This window comes from Heteronotia binoei, chromosome 4 (genome assembly GCF_032191835.1).
Source record: "Heteronotia binoei isolate CCM8104 ecotype False Entrance Well chromosome 4, APGP_CSIRO_Hbin_v1, whole genome shotgun sequence".
Classification (NCBI taxonomy): domain Eukaryota; kingdom Metazoa; phylum Chordata; class Lepidosauria; order Squamata; family Gekkonidae; genus Heteronotia; species Heteronotia binoei.
Window position 1 is genome coordinate 23827495 of NC_083226.1, and position 20891 is coordinate 23848385.

Here is a 20891-nt window from a genome sequence, read left to right on the forward strand (position 1 = left end):
AGCAGGAGCACACAGGAGTGCAGTTCTGGCTGGCTTGGCCAGGGCTCCAGCTCAAAAAATGGTCTCTGGCAGAGGGAAGGCACTAGGCAGCCACGTGCTCCCAGACTGCACTCTCCATCCTCTCTGCCGCCTCCAGCCTCCAATGGGCTTGTGAAGAGAGTACGAGATGTGTAGCCGCTCACAAACGTCCCTTCCCAGGAGAAGCTGGGCCTGCCACTTCCCGCTCTGCTGCATGTGAAACTCTCTCCGGCCGTGTTTGAGGCGGGGGGCGGAAACAAGGTCTCTCATTGGGCTGTGTGAGAACATCCATCCATGAAATGCAGCTGATGACATTGTACCGTTCTGTGTCAACATGCGGAAAGTGACCGACTTCCAGTGATGTCAGGGGGGTGGTCTAATATACAAATCAGTTCTTGCTGGGCTTTTTCTACAAAAAACAAGCCCTGTCAGACACTATTGCCTGAGTGAATCGCCAGGCAAACTCATGCCAATCACATGCAGCTCTGCCCATTCCCTGCTGACTGCTGCTGCAGACAACCAAGGACATCAATGTTGAGTAGAACCCAGGCAACCTGTCTCCTCTCTTGTCTATAGTTTGAAGCCATAATCACGCCACGGAACGAAACCATGGTGCATCACATCCTGGTTTATGCCTGCAGCAATGCAAGTGTGCTGCCCCATGGGGTGAGCGACTGCTATGGAGCAGATCCTGATTTTGCCCTCTGCTCCCAAATCCTCGTGGGCTGGGCAGTCGGAGGAGGGGTGAGTATGTGGGATTTTCTGGGTCCAGCAAATCGTTTCCTGCCTGCAACCAAAGTTGTCAAACTACCATACTGAATTTGAAAGCTTATCTTGGGCGGAGCTCTGGGTTGGCCTGGTTCCAACCATTGATTTCATAGCAGCTTCCAAGAAAGAGGATTTGTTTGTTCATTTTCTTAGAATAATACTGCAGAAACCTGATACAATTTTATCCTAATTGCATGCCGCTCTTCAGTCTCTGCTGCTGCGCTGAGCCCTTTCTAGTTCCCAAGGCCCCCAAAGCATTCTCGTAAGTACACCCAGGGCTTTTTTTTGTAGCAGGAACTCCTTTGCATATTAGGCCACACGTCCCTGATGTAGCCAATCCTCCTAGAGCTTATAGTAGGCCCTGTACTAAGAGCCCTGTAAGCTCCAGAAGGATTGGCTACGTCAGGTGGGTGTAGCCTAATATGCAAAAGAATTCCTGCTATAAAAAAAGCCCTGCGTGCACCCCACTGAAATGAACAGAGGAAGCCCCAAAGCACAATAGTGCCATTGCACAAACTTGTGAAGTTGTTGACTATTGAGTCAAACCGTTGGTCTTTCACATTCAGCTTTGCCTACTCTGACCGGCAGCAGCTATCCATGGTCTTACCTCATCAACCACCTCATTCTCTTATTTGGATATGCCAGGGATTGAACCTGGGATCTTCTGCGTTCCAAGCAAATGCTCTGCCACTGAGCCACAACCCTCCCCATCACTACCAAAGACTGCCTACTTGCAGTTACAAGCCATTTCCGCAGTAGTGAACTTCCCCACAATGTTTTTAAAACTGTGCATTGTGTGAAATTTTCTGCAGTAGATTTTTCATCACCAGGTACAAGCCTGAAGTCTTCTCCTTCTTACTCTGTGTTTTTGGAATCCTCAGTTCTAGCGAGTTCTGAAAATGTAGGGTAAGGAGAAAATTTCAGGTTTGTGCCTGGTGAGAAAAAATGTACTGCAGAAAATTTCACATAATGCAGTTTTTAAATTGTCGATATGAGGAATTTCACTACCGTGGAAATGGTCACAGTCCAAATTGACCCCTCTAAAGATACCCAGCTCTGAATCCAATGAACCAGATGGTGCAGATGTCAAGTGATGATTTCTTTCTTCTTCTTCTCTCTCCCCCTCCTCTCCCCTGCCCAACTAGTCCTACATGTTCCCAGATGAAACTGGAATCTCCATAGGGACCCCACGGGATCCCCAGTGGATCCGATTAGAAGTCCACTACAGCAATTTCGATTTAATTCCAGGTGAGTGAATAGCACGTGCGAATCTGATGAGGAAAGGTAGCAAAAGGATAGAAGTGGGCAGAGATGCAAGACCTCATTGGTTCTCATTTTCTTGGCAAAACAAAGGTCTGGTCTCTATCTATACTCATACGTACTCTGAAATTATGTAAATGCTGTGTTAGTACATTCTTGCTACTTTTAATGATAAGAAAAATATCACAAATAATAATTACAGATTCCTCGTATGTATCTGTTGCCCTCCAACCCAAACACCCCATCTTTAATCTTTATGCATCTATTTTCTCTGTTGGCTGACCATTCTGGACATTCTCAGATGTTTCTCGCAGTTGGGCATAATGAGTTAAAGAGTTTTTAATTTAATAGAGGCGTCAAATTCTCCTTTTGTTCTTTGTCCATCTCCAGGGCTGTTCTATTGTAGGTTTCTTACAAAGGAATCCTAAACAAGTCCACTCAGAATTCTACTCAGAATCCCATCCATTTCCATCCTACTATTATTCAATAAAGCATAATGACAGGAAACTGTTTTTAGGCTTGCATTGTTAACTTCCTGTTTGGATGTCCCAGTATTTAGCTGAAAGACCAGGCCAGCCCTTGATTTTGTCCTGCAGAAGCAGCTCCCATGATCTGGATTTGAGTCCAGTAGCATCTTAGAGACCAGCAAGATTTCTGGGGGCATAAACTTTCCAGAGTCAAAGCTTTGCATCTGACAAAGGGAGCTTGACTCTTGAAAGCAGATCCCCTGGCAATCTAAGGGGCTACTGGACTCAGATTTGCTCTTCTAGTGCACACCAACACCCCCCTGAAAGTATCTTCCATGATCCAATTAGTCAAAACTGGCAACTACTCCTCTGTATTTCTACTCATATCCTTTGTGAGTGGGTGAAAACAGACAGCCCAGGAGAGAACAGGAACAAAATATAGAGTTCCATCTTGGTTCTTTCCATATATCCAGGATATCATTCTACTGGTGTTGACCCTTCAGCATTTGATGGAAAGCATACTTGTGAACCTCATTAAGCAATTTAAGAAACAATGAACAAACATTTACAGAGTGAACAGGCATGTAGAAATGATGGTCGTCATCATTTGCGAGTGAAGAGTGTGTACACTGAGAAGAATACCACTTCTGGATACAGAGAATTATGTTTATTGATTGGATGATCTCTAGTTTTTTATTCTGGTCTTACACAAGCAGAACTAGCAGAGCGAATCACGGACTAACCAACTCGCTTTGTCATTGGGGCAAACATCTCACTGTGAAGAATTTCAATGATTTGCCTAACTGCTTGGGCCTCTGTTGTATGCTGGTCTTTCAGAATTTTGTCCCCCTTCCTGTTGCACAAAATCTTGCTCTGAAGCAATCATTCAGCTCATGGTTTTCCTTTCTTATAGACTTAATCGACAATTCAGGGATAAGACTCTACTATACTCCGGAGCTGCGTCCATACGACATGGGGGTGCTCCAGACGGGTCTCTTCACCTTTCCCATCCATTTCCTTCCCCCAGGAGTAGATGCTTTCAACTCCTATGGACTCTGCAATTCCAGTCAGTTTGAGGAGGTGAGCACTGGAATGGTGAATGGCTTAAAGTTCAGCTACCCTTTTCTCAGCCATTCACTAGTCTTCTGGTTCTCCAGGAAACTTTTATTTTAACATACTGGACACCACGGGGTGGATCCTACCCCTGTCCTACCACTCCACTGAGCGAAGTTTATTTATTGAAATATTTACACCCTGCCTTTCCTTTTGGCTCCAGGTCAAAGCTTTCCTTTAGTCATGTATTTGTAATTTATTACAATCTACAATCAACTAATTTAAAAAACCCAATCAGCGCTGACCTAGATAGCCCGGGCAACCCCAATCTCACCAGATCTCGGAAGCTAAGCAGGGCTGACCTTGGGAAGTACTTGGATGGGAGACCTCCAAGGAATACCAGGGCTGCAATGCAGAGGCAGCCAATATAAGTCACCTCTCTGAAAACATCCTAGCCACACTAGGGGTCACCAGAAGTCACCATGACTTCTAGGCACACACACACATGCACACACACACACACACACAATATTTTTAAAAACCCAACAATGCATGGTACACATAAGATACCTAAAACCAGTGTTCTTTGCAATTCACCCATTAACGATAACAATAAAATGATCAAAATACCAGAACAGTCGCTTCCTTAAGAACACACCCGTGCACAAAATCTTGAGGGTAGTTTTATTACAACAATAAGCAAGAAGACAAGAAATATAAAAATCAATGGGTCTACCTAAGTATTTGGATGTAATTGTGCAAAAGCAAGAAAAAGATCTCCGGGGCAACCTCTTCTTTGGGGTCAGACCACAGCAGTGGCCCAATCTCTCCTCTAGTGTCATGCTGCTGCAGCGGCCCAATCTCTCCATCTCTCCCAGGTCTGGACCTAGGCTGTTTGGCACTCTAGGCTGTTTGGCACTCTACTTGTGCCCCCCCCCAACACTAATAATCAATTCTATACTATGGGCCCATAGGATAGAATGGAGCGCCATGGAAGGCTGTGGTCACTAATGTTTTAAAGAGGGAGGAAATCATTCTATAATATGGTGATTTGATTTAATTTAATTTAATTTTAATTTAATTTTCTGATTTATACCTGGCCCTATCCCGCAAGCGGGCTCTGGGTGGCTTACAACATTAAAAACCTTACAGAAGCATTAAACGAACCACATCCAGACTAGACAATATCGTAATTACAAAATCTGTAAAATAACAGAATCACAGAATTAGCAAAATAGTATCCAACATAACTTAAGCACCTAGATGGTAAGGTGCTGATTTAATTTGATTTAATTAATTTTACAACATTAAGGACGGCTTACAACATGATGAGGTGCTGGGGGAAGCGATGACTTCAGGGAACACCCGCTGGATCAATTAAAAACCTGGTGGAAGAGCTCTGTCTTACAGGCCCTATGAAACTTGGATAAGTCCTGCAGGGCCCAGATCTCCAGTGGGAGCTCATTCCACCAGGTGGGGGCCTAGACTGAAAAGGCCCTGGACCTTGTTGAAGTCAATCAGGCATCCTTAGGACCAGGGATCACAAGAAGATGTTCTGCAGCTGACCTCAGGGCCCAGGGAGGCTCGTATGGGGAGAGGCAGTCCCGGAGATATGCAGGCCCCAGGCCGTAAAGGGCCTTAAAGGTAAGGACCAGCACCTTGAAACGGATCCGGTACTCCACGGGTAGCCAGTGCAGTTCGCATACCACCGGATGCATCCGTGCCTGGATAGGCCTCATTGCTAATAACCGGGCTGATGGCTTTCCTAACAAGTCTTGGGAAGTTGTTAAGGTTATATGGACAGTGCACAAGGAAAGTGTGCGTGTGAAGCCCTGACCTGGATAGCCCTGGCAAGCCCAATCTTATCAGATCTCAGAAGCTAAGCAGGGTTGACTCTGGCAAGTACTCAGATGGGAGACCTTCAAGGAATACCAGCAGTCAGGAGGACAGGGACAGGCTCTCTTCAGCCACCTCCCTGAATATCCTCCAAGCCCCCAGAAGGGGTCAGCCACCAGAGGTTGCCATGACTTCCAGGTCACACTAGGGTTACCAATCCCCAGGTGGGGACAGGGGATCCTCCATTTTGGAGGCCCTCCCCCTGCTTCAGGGTCATCAGAAAGCAAGGGGGGGAACTGTCTGCTGGGCACTCTGTTATTCCCTATGGAGACTGATTCCCATAGGGTATAATGGAAAATTGATCTGTGGGTATCTGAGGTTCTAGTGGACTGGGTTTTTTTAAGATAGAGGCACCAACTTTTCAGCATAGCATCCAGTGCCTCTCCTCAAAATACCCTCAAAGTTTCAAAAAGTTTGGACCAGGGGATCCAATTCTATGAGCCTCCAAAGAAGCTACCCCTATGCTTCATTATTTCCAATGCAGGGAGGGCATTTAAAAGGTGTGCAGTTCCTTTAAACGTGATGACCAGCACTCCCTTTGGAGTTCAATTATGCTTGTCACAACCTTGCTCCAGGCTCCACCCCCAAAGTCTCCCGGCTCCACCCCCAAAGTCCCCATATATTTCTTGAATTGTGTGCGGACTCTTATCTGAGAGAACCAGGTTTGATTCTCCACTCCTCCACTTGCACCTGCTGGCATGGCCTTGGGTCAGCCATAGCTCTGGGAGAGGTTGTTCTTTAAAGGGCAGCTGCTGCGAGAGTCCTCTCAGCCCCACCCACCTCATAGGGTGTCTGTTGTGGGGGAGGGAGATAAAGGAGATTGTGAGCCGCTTTGAGACTCTTGAGTGGAGGGCGGAATATAAATCCAATGTCTTCTTCTTCTTCTTGAATTGGACTTGGCAACCCTAGCAAGCACACACAAACAAACATGCACACATAAATGCACATTAAAAACAATTAAAAACCAAAAAAAGAGAAAATGTGTCCATGTGTTATAGCAGCCTCTGTCATGTGCATGAATGACAATCACTGGCCTTTGTTACTGTCCAAGTTTCCCTTAACAAACCCTTCTTCTTTCTTTTGAATCATAGTTGAATGGGACCCCCGTGCCTGATATGTACGTCTTTGGTTACCTGCTCCACACTCACTTGGCTGGACGAGGAGTGAGAGGTGTCCAGTACCGGTAAGAAAGACTACTTATATGTAGAGAGAGCAGCCATCATTTCATTACAGAATGGCCCCAATAGATTAGAAAGAAAAGGAGGGGGGGTATGATTATAATAAAATGGGGGTTATGCTGTTGGCATTTTTCTTGGGGGGTAAATGGGGTTATGTTTTATGTTCTCAGTTTTGGAATTGTAAGCCCCTTTGAGCCACAATGGGAAAGTGAGCTATGAATTTTTAAACAAAAAAATGGCAAAGGATTGCATGGGCCACGGAAGCAGGAAGCAATGGGGTGTTGCAAACTTGGGAGGCGGCATCGCCCTTGGGACCCCCTCCCATGATTTTGGGCCTGAGCAGAACCCTCCTCTACCTCCAGCATATCTCCCCTGCAGTCATTCTTTCTAAGTCAAGGTCACTCATGGGGTTTAAGCTAAAGGCTCGGCTACACCTTACAATTTCTCCTATGTCTGTTTCTTTCTTTCTTTCTTTCTTTCTTTCTTTCTTTCTTTCTTTCTTTCTTTCTTTCTTTCTTTCTTTCTTTCTTTCTTTCTTTCTTTCTTTCTTTCTCTTCCTTCCTTCCTTCACAAATTTAGCTGCTTGTTCACCTTCTTGGGCACATTACAGAGGGGTAGCTGTGTCAATTTGTAACAGCAAAATGAAACAGGAGACCACTGGCTCCTTAGGGACTTATCCTTGCATAGATTCAGGTGGGCAGCCGTGTTGGTCTGAAGCAGCAGAACAAAGTCTGAGTCCCGTGGCACCTTTTGAGACCCACAAAGCTTTATTCAAGGTATAAACTTTCATGTGCATGCACACTTCTTCAGATACAATGAAATGGAAATTACCAGTCCATCCATATAGGTACAGGGTGTGCAATAAATTAGCATGCAACATAATGAAGATCTTGAACAAATTCAAGGACCAAACAGGAATAACAAGCTAAGTTTATATGGTCACCATTTGTTTGGGTTTAATTCCAGGGGAAAACAGTGAAGGAAAGAAATATGTCAGCCTTGGAGATGGATGGGCAGATGTATCCTTAATTGTGGAATGCTGAGAGTAATTGAATGAAACTCAGCCTTTAAATACCATCCCTCTCCTCTTAAACTTCTTCTTCTTTGAAGTGGGATGATTGACTATGAAGGGGGGTGATTGACTATATGTAATGTCTCCAGACGAGAGATATACATTCTAATCTATAAATTCCCTAAGGGGAAAATGACATTACTCCCAAAGTTATGCATAATTTTTGCAACAGACCCAATAGCAGCTTCACTGGGTGGTTCATGGACAAAACATGAGAGGTGGGACTAAAGCAGGACTCTCTCTTTTTTTTTTTTTTAGCAGGAATGCACAAGAACACAGTTCTGGCTGGCTTGGCAACAAGGGGTGTAGCCTAATATGCAAATAAGTTCCTGCTGGGCTTTTTCTACAAAAAAAAGCACCCTAGACTGAAGCCAATTCTTTCTGCATTATGCTGTCATGATCAGAAAAGGGTTGATGTGCATTTGGGAGTCACAATATTCCCATTGCATGCCTGATACAAAACTCTTGTGTCATCCACCAGCAAAAACACCAGGGCTTCGTAACATGTAGCTAGGCTCTTCAGTATGACACACTTGACACACTTGCCAATTGTTGCGTCTCTACCTCCAGGGACGGAAAGCAGTTACGAATCCTCTGTGAAGATAATAAGTACGATTTCAACCTTCAGGAGACAAGAGGCTTGAAGGAAGTCGTCACTCTCAAAGCGGTATATGAGTTTGCAATGTCCTTTTGTTCGTTCATTCGTTCAGTTCGTTTATTGTAATTAACCATTGACTGTTACAAGTCTACAAAAACCTCAAGGAAAAGCAAACTAGAAGTCAATGAGCATACAAAGTATAAAGTAAAGCAAAAGGGTATAACAGATTCAATACAATAGCAATAACAATGGAAATATACACATAAATCTACAAATCATGTCCTTTTGTTGTGATAGTCTTCAGTTCCCAGAGCTCTCACTTGTGGCCTGCTTTGTCTAACAGGGGGATGAGTTCCTGGTGGAATGCCGCTATGAAACACTCGATCGGACAAGTCTGACATTTGTAAGTCTTTAATTCATCTATGTATATTAAAAAATGATGGGGGCAAATCAGAAAATCAAAGTGTTGATTCGTGTCATCTACAAATATCTTAATAGCTGCTTGCAGTCCACAACTACCCAATTCCATTAACGGCAATGAAGGAAGGAAAAAGAGAGGCTGAGCATGGAGGGGAAGGGGTTGGGTGAAAATACATTCCCGGCTTGATAAGAAGTCTTGCCACTACCAGCTTACTATAACATAAACTGCAAGCGCTTCTGAGGATGTGCTCTAAGGGTCCTGCTACATGCCAGGGTTTCCAGCCTTGCTGAGCCTGTGAACACTGTGGGGATCTAGAAAATTGGTAATGGTAACCACCATAAAATGGCTGCCATCGGGGGACCAATTGTAAAACCTTGGGAGGTTCCACTATGGAGGCAGAAATAGCCACAGTTTATCGTTAGAACTCTGTCTGGGGCAGTGATGCTCTGTATTCTTGGTGCTTTGGGGGGGGGGGCACAGTGGGAGGGCTTCTAGTGTCCTGGCCCCACTGGTGGACCTTCTGATGGCACTTGGGGGGTTTTGCCACTGTGTGACGCAGAGTGTTGGACTGGATAGATCATTGGCCTGATCCAACATGGCTTCTCTTAGGTTCTTATGTTCTTAAATTTCTAAATGGGAGATTCAGAGATAAGACTCCTAGGCTCTTCTGGAACACCTCATACTCTAGTGAGATGGAGGCATGGTTCTCTGCTTTGGGAAAGAGTTGCTTTGGGGAAGAGGCAAGTGTACAGTATGAAACACACTAATGGGTACAATGGCATAAATAGGGTTGCCAGCCCTGAGATCTCAGCTAAGGATCTCCAGCTTTTGGTGGCTTTGATCCACCACCAGCTAACTGGCTGGCAGGAAAAGACACCATCCCCAGACAGGGACATTACATGGGGACGCTCTGGTATCTGGGCAAACTCTATGGTTTTGAGGATGGAAAAAACCATAGAGTTTCACCCAAATACCAGAGTGTCCCCATGCAACATACTTGACATGATGATGTCACTTTTGGATGACATAAGAACATAAGAGAAGCCATGTTGGATCATGCCAATGGCCCATCCAGTCCAACACTCTGTGTCACACAGTGGCCAAAAAAAAATTATATATATATATATACACACACACTGTGGCTAATAGCCACTGATGGATCTCTGTTCCATATTTTTATCTAAATCCCTCTTGAAGGTGGCTATGGTTGTGGACGGCAACACCTCCTGTGGCAGTGAATTCCATATGTTAATCACCCTTTGGGTGAAGAAGTACTTCCTTTTATCTGTTTTAACCTGTCTGCTCAGCAATTTCATTGAATGCCCACGAGTTCTTGTATTGTGAGAAAGGGAGAAAAGTACTACTTTCTCAACTTTCTCCATCCCATGCATTATCTTGTAAACCTCTATCATGTCACCCCGCAGTCGACGTTTCTCCAAGCTAAAGAGTCCCAAGCGTTTCAATCTTTCTTCATAGGGAAAGTGTTCCAGCCCTTTAATCATTCTAGTTGCCCTTTTCTGGACTTTCTCCAATGCTATAATATCCTTTTTGAGGTGCGGCGACCAGAACTGCACACAGTACTCCAAATGAGACCGCACCATCGATTTATACAGGGGCATTATGATACTGGCTGATTTGTTTTTAATTCCCTTCCTAATAATTCCCAGCATGGTGTTGACCTTTTTTATTGCAAACGCACACTGTCTTGACATTTTCAGTGAGTTATCTACCACGACCCCAAGATCTCTCTCTTGGTCAGTCTCTGCCAGTTCATCATCACATTAAGGACATTGCACGATGTACCTACCCACCTCCAGAACACCCCCCCCCCAAAAAAAATCCCCCCACTGGAAATGTGAGGTAACCAGGGAACTCTAAGTACCATGTGTACAACATGGGGGTCCCCTATGCTATGCAATCTTTGTATCATGTCCAGATTTGCCACAAGGACTTTTTGACAGAGGGGCCCTGCCAGTTCATCACTGGAAACTCAGTTCCAAGGCATTCAGGGGCCCAATTTGGACTGGAGCCATGCCATGCAAATAGAGGGTTTTTCAGCTCTCTGTCTAATGCTGTTTTTCTGAACTGAAATGGCCCCAAGGAACGGCTGTTTACTGTACTGAGGGCTCTGTGTATATTGATGGGATCCACATAGCTTTCCCTAATGGTAGAAAAAAGCAGTTCCACAGAATCATTTCAGGCTGGGATAAAGGCGTGGGGGTAGGGAAGCCATTTGGCCACCTCCCACCAATCCCCTCTGTCCCTCAGCATCCAAACACTTTACCTAAGGTAAGGTAAGGTAAGGTAAAATTTTATTTGTATCCCGCCCTCCCCGCCTAGGCGGGCTCAGGGCGGCTAACAACATCTATACATATACAATAAATATAAAAGCTTAAAATTAACAATAAAATTTATTTATTTATTTATTTATTACTTTACATTTATATCCCGCCCTCTCCGTAAGCGGACTCAGGGCGGCTTACAATAACTTAACAATGATGTTAACTTAAACTTAACATCATAAAAACCCGTTAATGTATTTAAAATTCATAGTTTAATTTAATCTGGCAGCAATGGTGACATTCTGATGCTAATTTCTGCCAGCATAATTATTTCCATATTGACATAGGTCCTTGGACAGGACCATGTTGGCGTGTCCTTAATTAACAGCAGCAGTCAATATATGCTTGTTTAAAGAGGGCGGTTTTGCAGGCCCTGCGGAACTGATCAAGGTTCCGCAGGGCCCGCACCTCCTCAGGAAGCTGATTCCATAGGGCGGGGGCCGCTGTTGAAAAGGCCTGTACTCGGGTACTCTGGAGCCTTTACCTCACGGAAATCAGCTGTTTGCAGCAAATGTATCTTAGCTGATTGGTCATTTTTTGCTCCCTTTTCCTCAGGGCGGGCCGAGTACTCTGAACGAAATGTGCCTGGCCTTCCTCTTCTATTACCCTCGCAACAACATCTCCAGCTGCATGGGATACCCAAACATTCAATATGTCGCCCATGCACTTGGCCAGCCAGCTGCAGAGTGAGTGTTCCTGGATTGGGCTCAAACAGCGTGAGTGGTGTGCTTGGGAACCTGCAGATTAAGATCAGAACTGGAATGAAGACAATCATTCACTGATTTCCCACTCACCTTACACCGCTCTCACATTCCTCTTCTCAGTGGGGCTTCCTTCCGATTTCACACTATCCACCCCAGGGCTGCAGGTAACATCGGCAAAACCCCTAAAAACAAGTTTCTGTTTGCCACATGAAAATGCCAACGTTACTTGCAGATAGTGTGAAATCGGAAGGAAGCCCCGCTGAGAAGAGGAATGTGAGAGTGGCGTAAGGTGAATGGGAAATCGGTCATTCTAAAATATGGTGGGAATGGTCTAAGAAAAAGGAGAACCCACAATGATTTGTAGGGGGTGTGAAGTCCCATTTTTCCCACATGTACACACCGGCCCCTGCTTCCTCCACATGCCTGGAACCCTTGGGAGGCTTTGGGGGACAGGATATGGGGGAAGGAACATCACTGTAGTATCAACATCTCTTCCAACTGAAACCCAGAAGTGACATCATCAACATTCTAGGATTTAACGGATATCTGTGGTAAAAATTGTAGCGGTCAGAACTAGTGATGTTATCTCAGGGTTTTAGCCAGAAATGATACTGATCCATTGACAATATCCCCCCCCCTGCAGTTTAGTGTAGTAGTTAGGAGAGAGCCAGTTTGGTGTAGTGATTAGGAGCGTAGACTCTTATCTGGGAGAACTGGGTTTGATTCTCCACTCCTCCACGTGCAACTGCTGACCTTGGGTCAGTCATAATTCTGTCAGAGCTGTTCTCTCAAGAGCAGTTTTCTGTCAGAGCCCTCTCAGCCCCACCAACCTCACAAGGTGTCTGTTGTGGGTAGGGGAAGGGAACAGAGATTGTAAGCCTCTCAGAGACTCAAAGAGAAGGGCAGGAGATAAATCCAATCTCTTCTCCTCCTCCTCCTCCTCCTGTTCATCTGAGAACAGATGGAGAACAGAAAGGTCAGCTGGGGCTTGCCCACTAAAAGCAGGCAAATGCCATCCCTATTGACCACTCTTACTCTAGTTCCACTTTCCTCCCCTCCATCAGCTCTGTCTCCACTTCCCTCCTTCACACACTCACACATTTCTCCCTCCCACCCTACTCGTCCACCTGTCTAATATTTCTGCCTGTCTCCTTCTGCCCCCTCTTTCCCTTTGCTGCTTTTTGTCTATTCCTCTCCCCCTAATCCAGCCTCTGCTTCCCACCTCACCTCTCACGGTCATGGCCACCACCATCATATCTTTCTGGATTGATGAAACCGCCCCTCACAACAGTGGTGATCTCAGTTTGGTCAATTCACACCTTGTGGAGTACACAGGTTGGGTCTGGGGTCCCCGCCCTGTGCCAGACATAACAGCCATTTGTGAACTGTGAGTTCTCTTCAGTTCACACATGTAGAGGTGCCTGATTCAGATCAGGACCAGACATAGAACACAGTCCACAGGTGTCAAACATGCAGTCTGGGGGCCGAATCAGACCTCTGAGCAACTGGCTGTCATCTGCTTCCTTCTCCTTATATCTTGCTTCCGTCTGCATAACAGCTTGCTTTGCAGGGATTGCTCAATTGCACAGGAGCTAAAGAGCAAAACCTCTATTTTGTCCATCGGCTGAGGCTCCTCCCTTGAGGGGGAGGCAGAACTTGCTTTGCCAGGCTCTCTCAATCACACAGCAGAGCTCTCTTCCTTCTATTGGCTGAGGCTCCTCCTCCTCCTGGTCCTCTGGGGATGGAAGGAAAGAGCCAGAGCTTCCTTTGCCCAGTTCCCTGGATCCCATGGGAGAAATACAAAGAAAGCACGTTTAAGACCAACAAGTGCTAACATTTTAAGCATGTTTTAAGTTTTTAAAAATATATACCAGTATATTTAATTATGTTTGTCTGTGCCCTTCATGAAGTTTATATCTCTGCTACCTAATCTTAAATAGGTACACACATGGCCTGGCCCAACATGGCTCAGCCCAACCCGAAATGGCCCGGCCCAACAAGGTCTCATTTATGTCAGATCCAGCCCTCATAACAAATGACTTTGATACCCCTGATAGTCAGTGTTTATTATAACAGTCATAGACCAGTAAAAAGCACAAATCTGTCAGTAATAAAAAGTACAACTCTGTCAAAGGTGCACTACCAAAATACATGTCCCTATAATACAACATTAAAATGTTCCTCCGTTTGATCATTTTGGCACAAAACCTAGCTGTCACTCTAGCAATTGCTGGTATTTCATCAACCAGCAGTTTCCCCAGAGATATCTTATCTGTTAGCACCTTATAATGTTCCAAAATAGGGAGAATTGTCTTGTCCCTAACTTCCTCATAGAGGGGACAACGAATAAGAATATGTTCCAGTGTTTCCACCTTACCAATGGGGCATGTACAGATTCTTTCGCTGTATGGGGTCCTTTGATATCTCCTTTTTGTTACCTTAGATGGCATAACATCACGCCTGGCAAAAGTAAAAGCCCTTCTATAAGGGGGGGTATTAGGAGCCCCGTGGCGCAGAGTCATAAAGCAGTATTGCAGTCTGAGCTCTCTGCTCACGGCCTGAGTTCGATCTCAGGGGAAGCTGGGTTCAGGTAGCCGGCTCAAGGTTGACTCAGCCTTTCATCCTTCCGAGGTCAGTAAAATGAGTACCCCGCTTGCTGGGGGGAAAGTGTAGATGACTGGGGAAGGCGATGGCAAACCACCCCATTAGAAAGTCTGTCCTGAAACCGTCATGATGCGACGTCACCCGAGTCGGAAACGACTGGTGCTTGCACAGGGAACTACTTTTACTATAAGGGGGGGGGGGTATTCTATATATTTAAGATATTGGGCCATGTTCATAGTATATCTATATTTTTCAGGAATCATAAAGGACCGTGGCACACATAAAGGGCTTCAGCCTTTCCTCCCCCTCCACATCCTTTTCCCAAGTGGTGTTAGAATCAGTTTGAGCTATATCAACATAATTTTAAATGGCTTTATGAATGCAAAATTAAAAACAAGAGGATATTACTCCAGAGGAGGACCAACTAAGAACAAATCCTGAAAAAAATTCCCCACAAAACTGGCTTATATCTGAATGCTCGTTAGGCTGAGACTCCTTGCAGAAGCTGTTTAGCTATATTACAAAGCTGGGACTTTTCTGAGCTTTGCTACAGGTTCACCTCTGTTGAGGGGATATCTTTGTCACTGAATAAGTTGTTGTGAAACTCTATGTGTGTGTGTTACACTTAGCCATCATTCAAGAGCCCCGTGGCGCAGAGTGGTAAAGCTGCAGTACTGCAGTCAAACTCTGCTTACAACCTGAGTTCGATCCCAGCAGAAGCTGGTTCAGGTAGCCAGCTCCAGGTTGACTCCGAGGTCAGTAAAATGAGTACCCAGCTTGCTGGGGGGGAAAGTGTAGATGACTGGGGAAGAAAATGGCAAACTACCCCGTAAAAAGTCTGCCATGAAAACTACGTCACCCCAGAGTCAGAAATGACTGGTGCTTGCACAGGGGACTACCTTTACCTTTTTAGCCATCATTCACAGTGTTGTTTGTTGTTCATTGCTTTTTAATCAGCACTGACTGTGACATTTATGCAGGTTTATGCAGGGGTGGAATTCTAGCAGGAGCTCCTTTGCATATTAGGCCACACCTCCCTGATGTAGCCAATCCTCCAAGAGCTTATAAAAAAGAGCCCTGTAAGCTCTTGGAGGATTGGCTACATCAGGGGTGGTGTGGCCTAATATGCAAAGGAGCTCCTGCTAGAATTCCACCCCTGGGTTTATGGACAGGCAAGACAGAAATATTTTAAATAAGCAAACAAATGGAACTGATTCTTAGAAGGCATCTCTCTCTCTCTGCCCAGAGTTAGCCTCACCTGAAGATGCATTCCTCTTTCGATGCTTTGCCCAGTGCCTGTCTCTTCACTCCTAGTAATTAATCTCCTTGATTTCTCCTCCACAGTGCTATGGAAGGGATGATGGCCATTAACATGGTCGACTGGAACAACGAAACCGCCAAACAAGCAGAGAAGGCCTGCAAGGAAGCCGATCAGATCGTCGTCATTAAAACAATTGATGTAAGTGGAACTCACCTGCTGCCAGGAGCAGGGAGACTCCCAGACCCAAGGCCGGATTACCAATTAGGTCACGTAGGCACTGGCCTATGGGCCCCCATGCCTTAGGGCAGGGGTGGGAACATGCAGCCCGGGGGCCAAATCAGGCCCCCAGAGGGCTCCTATCGGGCCCCCAAGCAACTGGCTGTCATCTGCTTCCTTCTCCCTCTCCCTTAACGTTCTTCTGTATCACGGCTTGCTTTGCCAGGCTTGTTCAATTGCACAGGAGCTACAGAGAAAAAACTCTACTTTCTCCACTGGCTGAGGCTACCCCCTTGGGAAGGAAGGGGAGAACACAGAGCTTGCTTGGCCAAGTTCTCTCAATCACACAGCGGAGCTACTGAGCCAAGCCTCTCTTCCTTCTACTGGCTGAGACTCCCTCCCTCCTGGTCCCCTGGGGAGGGAGGGAAAGAGCCAGAGCTTCCTTTGCCCAGTTCCCTGGATCTCACAGGAGAGATACAAAGCAGCACCTTTAAGACCAACAAGTGCTAATGTTTTAAGCATGTTTTAAGATTTTTTTAAAATCTTGTTTGTGTCCTTTATAAAGTTTATATCTCTGCTACCTAATCTTAAGTAGGTACATAACTGGCCCGGCCTGACATGGCCCGGCCCGACAAGGTCTCATTTATGTCAGATCCTGCCCTCATAGCAAATAATTTGTGAGGGGGCCCGCGAGATTTTGACTGCCTAGGGCCTCCACAGGATTTAATCCAGCACTTCCCGGACCTATTGTTTATTTCCATTTTATTATTTGTTAAATTCAACTATTAGGATGCCCTCCCCTGAGAGACAGGGCTCAGGGTGGCACACAACAGTGATAAAATTACAGATCTTACCAAAACAGTTTCAATATTAAAATAACACATAAAAACACAGCAGCCTAAACCAGATGGCAATAAGTCCTGGAGTGGCAATCGCCTCATAGAGGAGGGAGGCAGGAAACGGAAGAGGAAGATGTTAGGGCTTTTTGCTTGGAGAAATGACAGTTGAGCAGTGACATACTGGAGGTTTACATTTATATGGGGATCCTCCCTCTATAAAGAGATGCAATGACAGTATTGTGTGCAGTTCTGAAGGCCAACAAGGATATAGTTCTTGAGACCAAGCCCTATGAGGAACGGCTGAGGAATCTGGGAATGTTCAGTCTGGAGACAAGGAGGTTGCTCTCTTGAAGTATCTGAAGGGCTGTCACTTAGAGGAAGGCAGGGAGCTGTTCCTGTTGGCAGCAAAGGAGAGGACTTGCAATAATGGATTTAAATTAAGGGTGGGAAGGTACCGGCTGGACATTAGGGAAAACTTTTTCTCCAGTAGGAGTTGTTCAACAGTGGAATTAGCTCCCTAGGGAGGCGGTGAGCTCCCCCTCACTGGCAGTGTTTAAGCAGAGGCTGAACAAACACTTGTGAGGGATGCTGTAGGCTGATCCTGCATTGAACAGGGGGTTGGACTAGATGGCCTGTATGGGCGCTTCCAACTCTATGATTTTATGACAGCTGAGCGGCACAGCTCAAGGTCTGAGGGAGGCCAGTTACTGTTCGAAGTATTCTCTTTCTGTCTTTACAGAAAGACTCCCTGTCTTCAAACAAACATTGAGCTTTATTTGAATAACTTTTTTTACCGAGTTCTCTCAGCCTGTGCCTTCTCTCACTCTACTCAGGCCCAAAGAAGAGGAAGTGGATCTAGGGTTGCCAACCTCCAAGTGGGGCCTGGAGATCTCTCAGAATTACACCTGATCTCCAGCCTTCATAGACCTGTTCTTCTGGCAGAAATGGCAGCTTTGGAGGGTGGATTCTGTGGCACATCCCTATTTTGCTTCCATCCCTTCCACCAACTTTGGGCTCCCAGATATTTAGGAATTTCCCAAGCTGGAGTTGGCAGTCCTACTGGCCTAATTCCAGGTTTTTCCCAGAAATGATGACATAGCCATTTTTTTCTCCATGTTGCTATGGTTATTTCCCATGTGATATGCTCATCCCATAGGGTTGCCAGCTCAAGGTTGGGAAATTCCTGGAGTTTTGGGAGATGGAGTCTGGGAAAGGCAGGGTTTGAGGAGGGGAGGGACTTCGATGAGGTCCAATGCCATAGAGTCCACCTTCCACAGCAGCCATTTTCTCCAGGGGAACTGATCTTGGTTGCCTGGAGATCAGTGGTAAAAGCAGGAGATCTCCAGGTGCTACCTGGAAGTTACAACAATATGAGAGCCATCACAGCAAGATGTGTAGAAAAAAAATGACACTGTGACAGTATTTACTAATATAAAATTATACTTCAATTTTCTACACCCAAAACTACAAGGGTAGAATTCTAGCTGGAGCTCCTTTGCATATTAGGCCACACCCCCATGATATAGCCAATCATCCAAGAGCTTACAAGGCTCTTTTTTGTAGGAGGATTGGCTACATCAGGGGTTTGTGGCCTAATATACAAAGGAGCTCCTGCTAGAATTCCACCCCTGCAAAAATATACAACTAACAAAGTACATAATATTACAAGTACAAAATTCCAAGATCCAATTCCAACAGAACTTAATCATGGATAGTATAATATGAACATCAGAGAATCCAGAAGACAGGTGCAAAGTCCTTGTTTTCTTCCAGAGTAGTCAATTCTCTGACAAATAAATTCTTTAAAAGTCAGTTTTATAGTTGTCATTCCAAACGTGTTATAATCACATAATTGTCGCAACAAGAATGTCAATTTGGCTCTTGTTTCAGTGTTCTTTCATCAGGCAAGGGATTACTAAAATAAAAATTCAAATCTCAAAACTATTCAAAAGGCACAAAGGTAATTTGCAAAAATATCGTTAAGTCATACTCACATAAAGCAATGAAGCTATATACTCCTCTGAAGATTTTCTTAGCTGGGGTCAGAGATTTTTGTATGTACTTTACAAAAGGCGACTTGCTCAAATGGCTCAAGGTGGAAAACTTATCTTTTGCTCCATTGGGTGCATATATCCTGCCCTCCACTCTGAATCTCAGAGCTGCTCACAATCTCCTTTACCTTCCTCCCCCACAACAGACACCCTGTGAGGTGGGTGGGACTGAGAGACCTCTTGCAACAGCTGCTCTTTCAAGGACAACTCCTACAAGAGCCATGGCTGACCCAAGGTCATTCCAGCAGCTGCAAGTGGAGGAGTGGGGAATCAAAACCAGTTCTCCCAGATAAGAGTCCGCACACTTAACCACTTAACTGCACACTTAACCACTACACCAAACTGGCTCTCAGTTTTCTTTAAAGGCAAGACACTTTCACATCTTCTGAACCACATCCATCTTTTTTCCTGACTTAATCAAGAAATACCTTTGTCCTCACCAGGCCAAGAAGCCCAAACTGTCACCCAGTCATCCAGGTTGCCCAATAAGCAAACAAATCTTTTATTGTGTTCCTTTCTTCCTCTCCAGGAGGTGGTTGTTAATGAAACTGGCTTCATCCGAGATATCGAATCTGGGCCAATGCCCTGCAAAAATAGTATCCAAAATGAGTCGTCAGCAGAGCCAGAAGGACAAGCCAAGTTCCAGGCAGCTGTCACATCCAGCAGCACTCTCAGCACCAAGGCCGTCCTGCCGTTTCCTGCCCTGCTTTTCATACACTTGGGCTTTCCTTGGCTCCTCACTTTCTTCCTGCGTGTGCTCTGAATCTCTGGCACTAATGCCATAGGTAGGATATCCTCACCTGTTTACCAGGAGCGCAATCCTATGCATCCTTATTCAAAATTAAATTCCGCTTGACTCAATGGGGTTTACTCCTAGGTAAGCATGCATAGGATTGCTTTTTTAACAGTGGCTCGTGCATTCTCCTTTTTCTTAGATGTAAGTGGTCCAGTGGGTGGGAATATATTTCCAAGCAAAAGGAGACCCAGGGCAAGCCAATCAGGGCTGGGAAGAAATCCAACATAAGAGAAGCCGTTGGATCAGGCCAATGGCCCATCCAGTCCAACACTCTGTGTCACACAGTGGCCAAAAATAAAAACAGGTGCCATCAGGAAGTCCATCAGTGGGGCCAGGATGCTAGAAGCTCTCCCACTGTGCCCCCCCCCCAAGCACCCAAGAATCAGAGCATCACTTGCCCCAGACAGAGAGTTCCATCAATACACTGTGGCTAATAGCCACTGATGGACCTCTGCTCCATGTTTATCCAATCCCCTCTTGAAGCTGTCTATGGTTGCTTACAATCCCTTGGATTTAGAGATGACTGGTCTTGCTTTTCATTTTTGATGCAATCCTGCTGAAGGGAATGAGCAAGCACGCACACACCCCAACAGATCTCACCAACAGAGAGAGGGAAACTACAACTCCCCAGATAATGGGTGCCATGTTCCTACCAGGAGAGGACCCCCCCCCCACCCACCCACAGCTTTTATTTCCTGCCACTGCTTTGGTGGGTGGTGAGAGAAGTTTTAAAAATCCCCATTGGCTGATGGAGCCCCCGATGTTCCTGCCACCTCAGATCTCACCAATGGTCAGCAACCTTACCCCAGATAAACTATTGCAGCCTGGGAGAAGTGGGTGGGCAGCTGGAGAATCCTACAGAACTTCCTCTCCTCTGCTCACCCAACAGCAGAATTCTGAGAGATGGAAACCGCAGCAGCCAGATCGCTGTACCTATGGACAGATTCTGTCCGGCATCCAGCAGTGACCCAGCTGGGCAACAGTGTTTTAGCACTGTGTCAGTTCATACTTTACAAAGTCTTTGTGTTCCCCATGTGGCTGCCACAAGTCCTGTTGGGCAGACCTTCTCTGCGAGTTTGGGCTCAAAACTGAATTCCCAGCCACACATTGACCCAATCCAGATTGGGATGGTGGGGCAAGAAGATTTAAGCTTCCCCACCATCACCTTTCCCCCTCTCTTAAACAGCCCCCACAAAGAAGAATTAAAGATTTATACCCGCCCTTCTCCCTGAATCAGGGACCCAGAGCAGATTACAATCCCCTATATCAGGGATGGCCAATGGTAGCTCTCCAGATGTTTTTTGCCTACATCTCCCATCAGCCCCAGCCAGCATGGCCAATGGCTGG

The 20891-nt window shown here is 45.7% G+C and overlaps 1 protein-coding gene across 1 annotated transcript in view; it reads left to right on the forward strand.

Annotated features, from left to right (window-relative positions):
• The window catches only part of LOC132570084 (putative DBH-like monooxygenase protein 2), a 33034-nt gene extending 13523 nt beyond the window's left edge, over positions 1-19511 (forward strand). The window contains exons 5-13 of the mRNA XM_060236520.1: positions 595-762; positions 1932-2034; positions 3427-3593; positions 6554-6645; positions 8283-8379; positions 8654-8713; positions 11629-11759; positions 15726-15840; positions 19278-19511. Of these exons, the coding sequence (XP_060092503.1) occupies positions 595-762; positions 1932-2034; positions 3427-3593; positions 6554-6645; positions 8283-8379; positions 8654-8713; positions 11629-11759; positions 15726-15840; positions 19278-19511 (1167 nt within the window). The remainder of the gene's footprint in view (positions 1-594; positions 763-1931; positions 2035-3426; positions 3594-6553; positions 6646-8282; positions 8380-8653; positions 8714-11628; positions 11760-15725; positions 15841-19277) is intronic.
• Positions 19512-20891: the final 1380 nt, after the last annotated feature.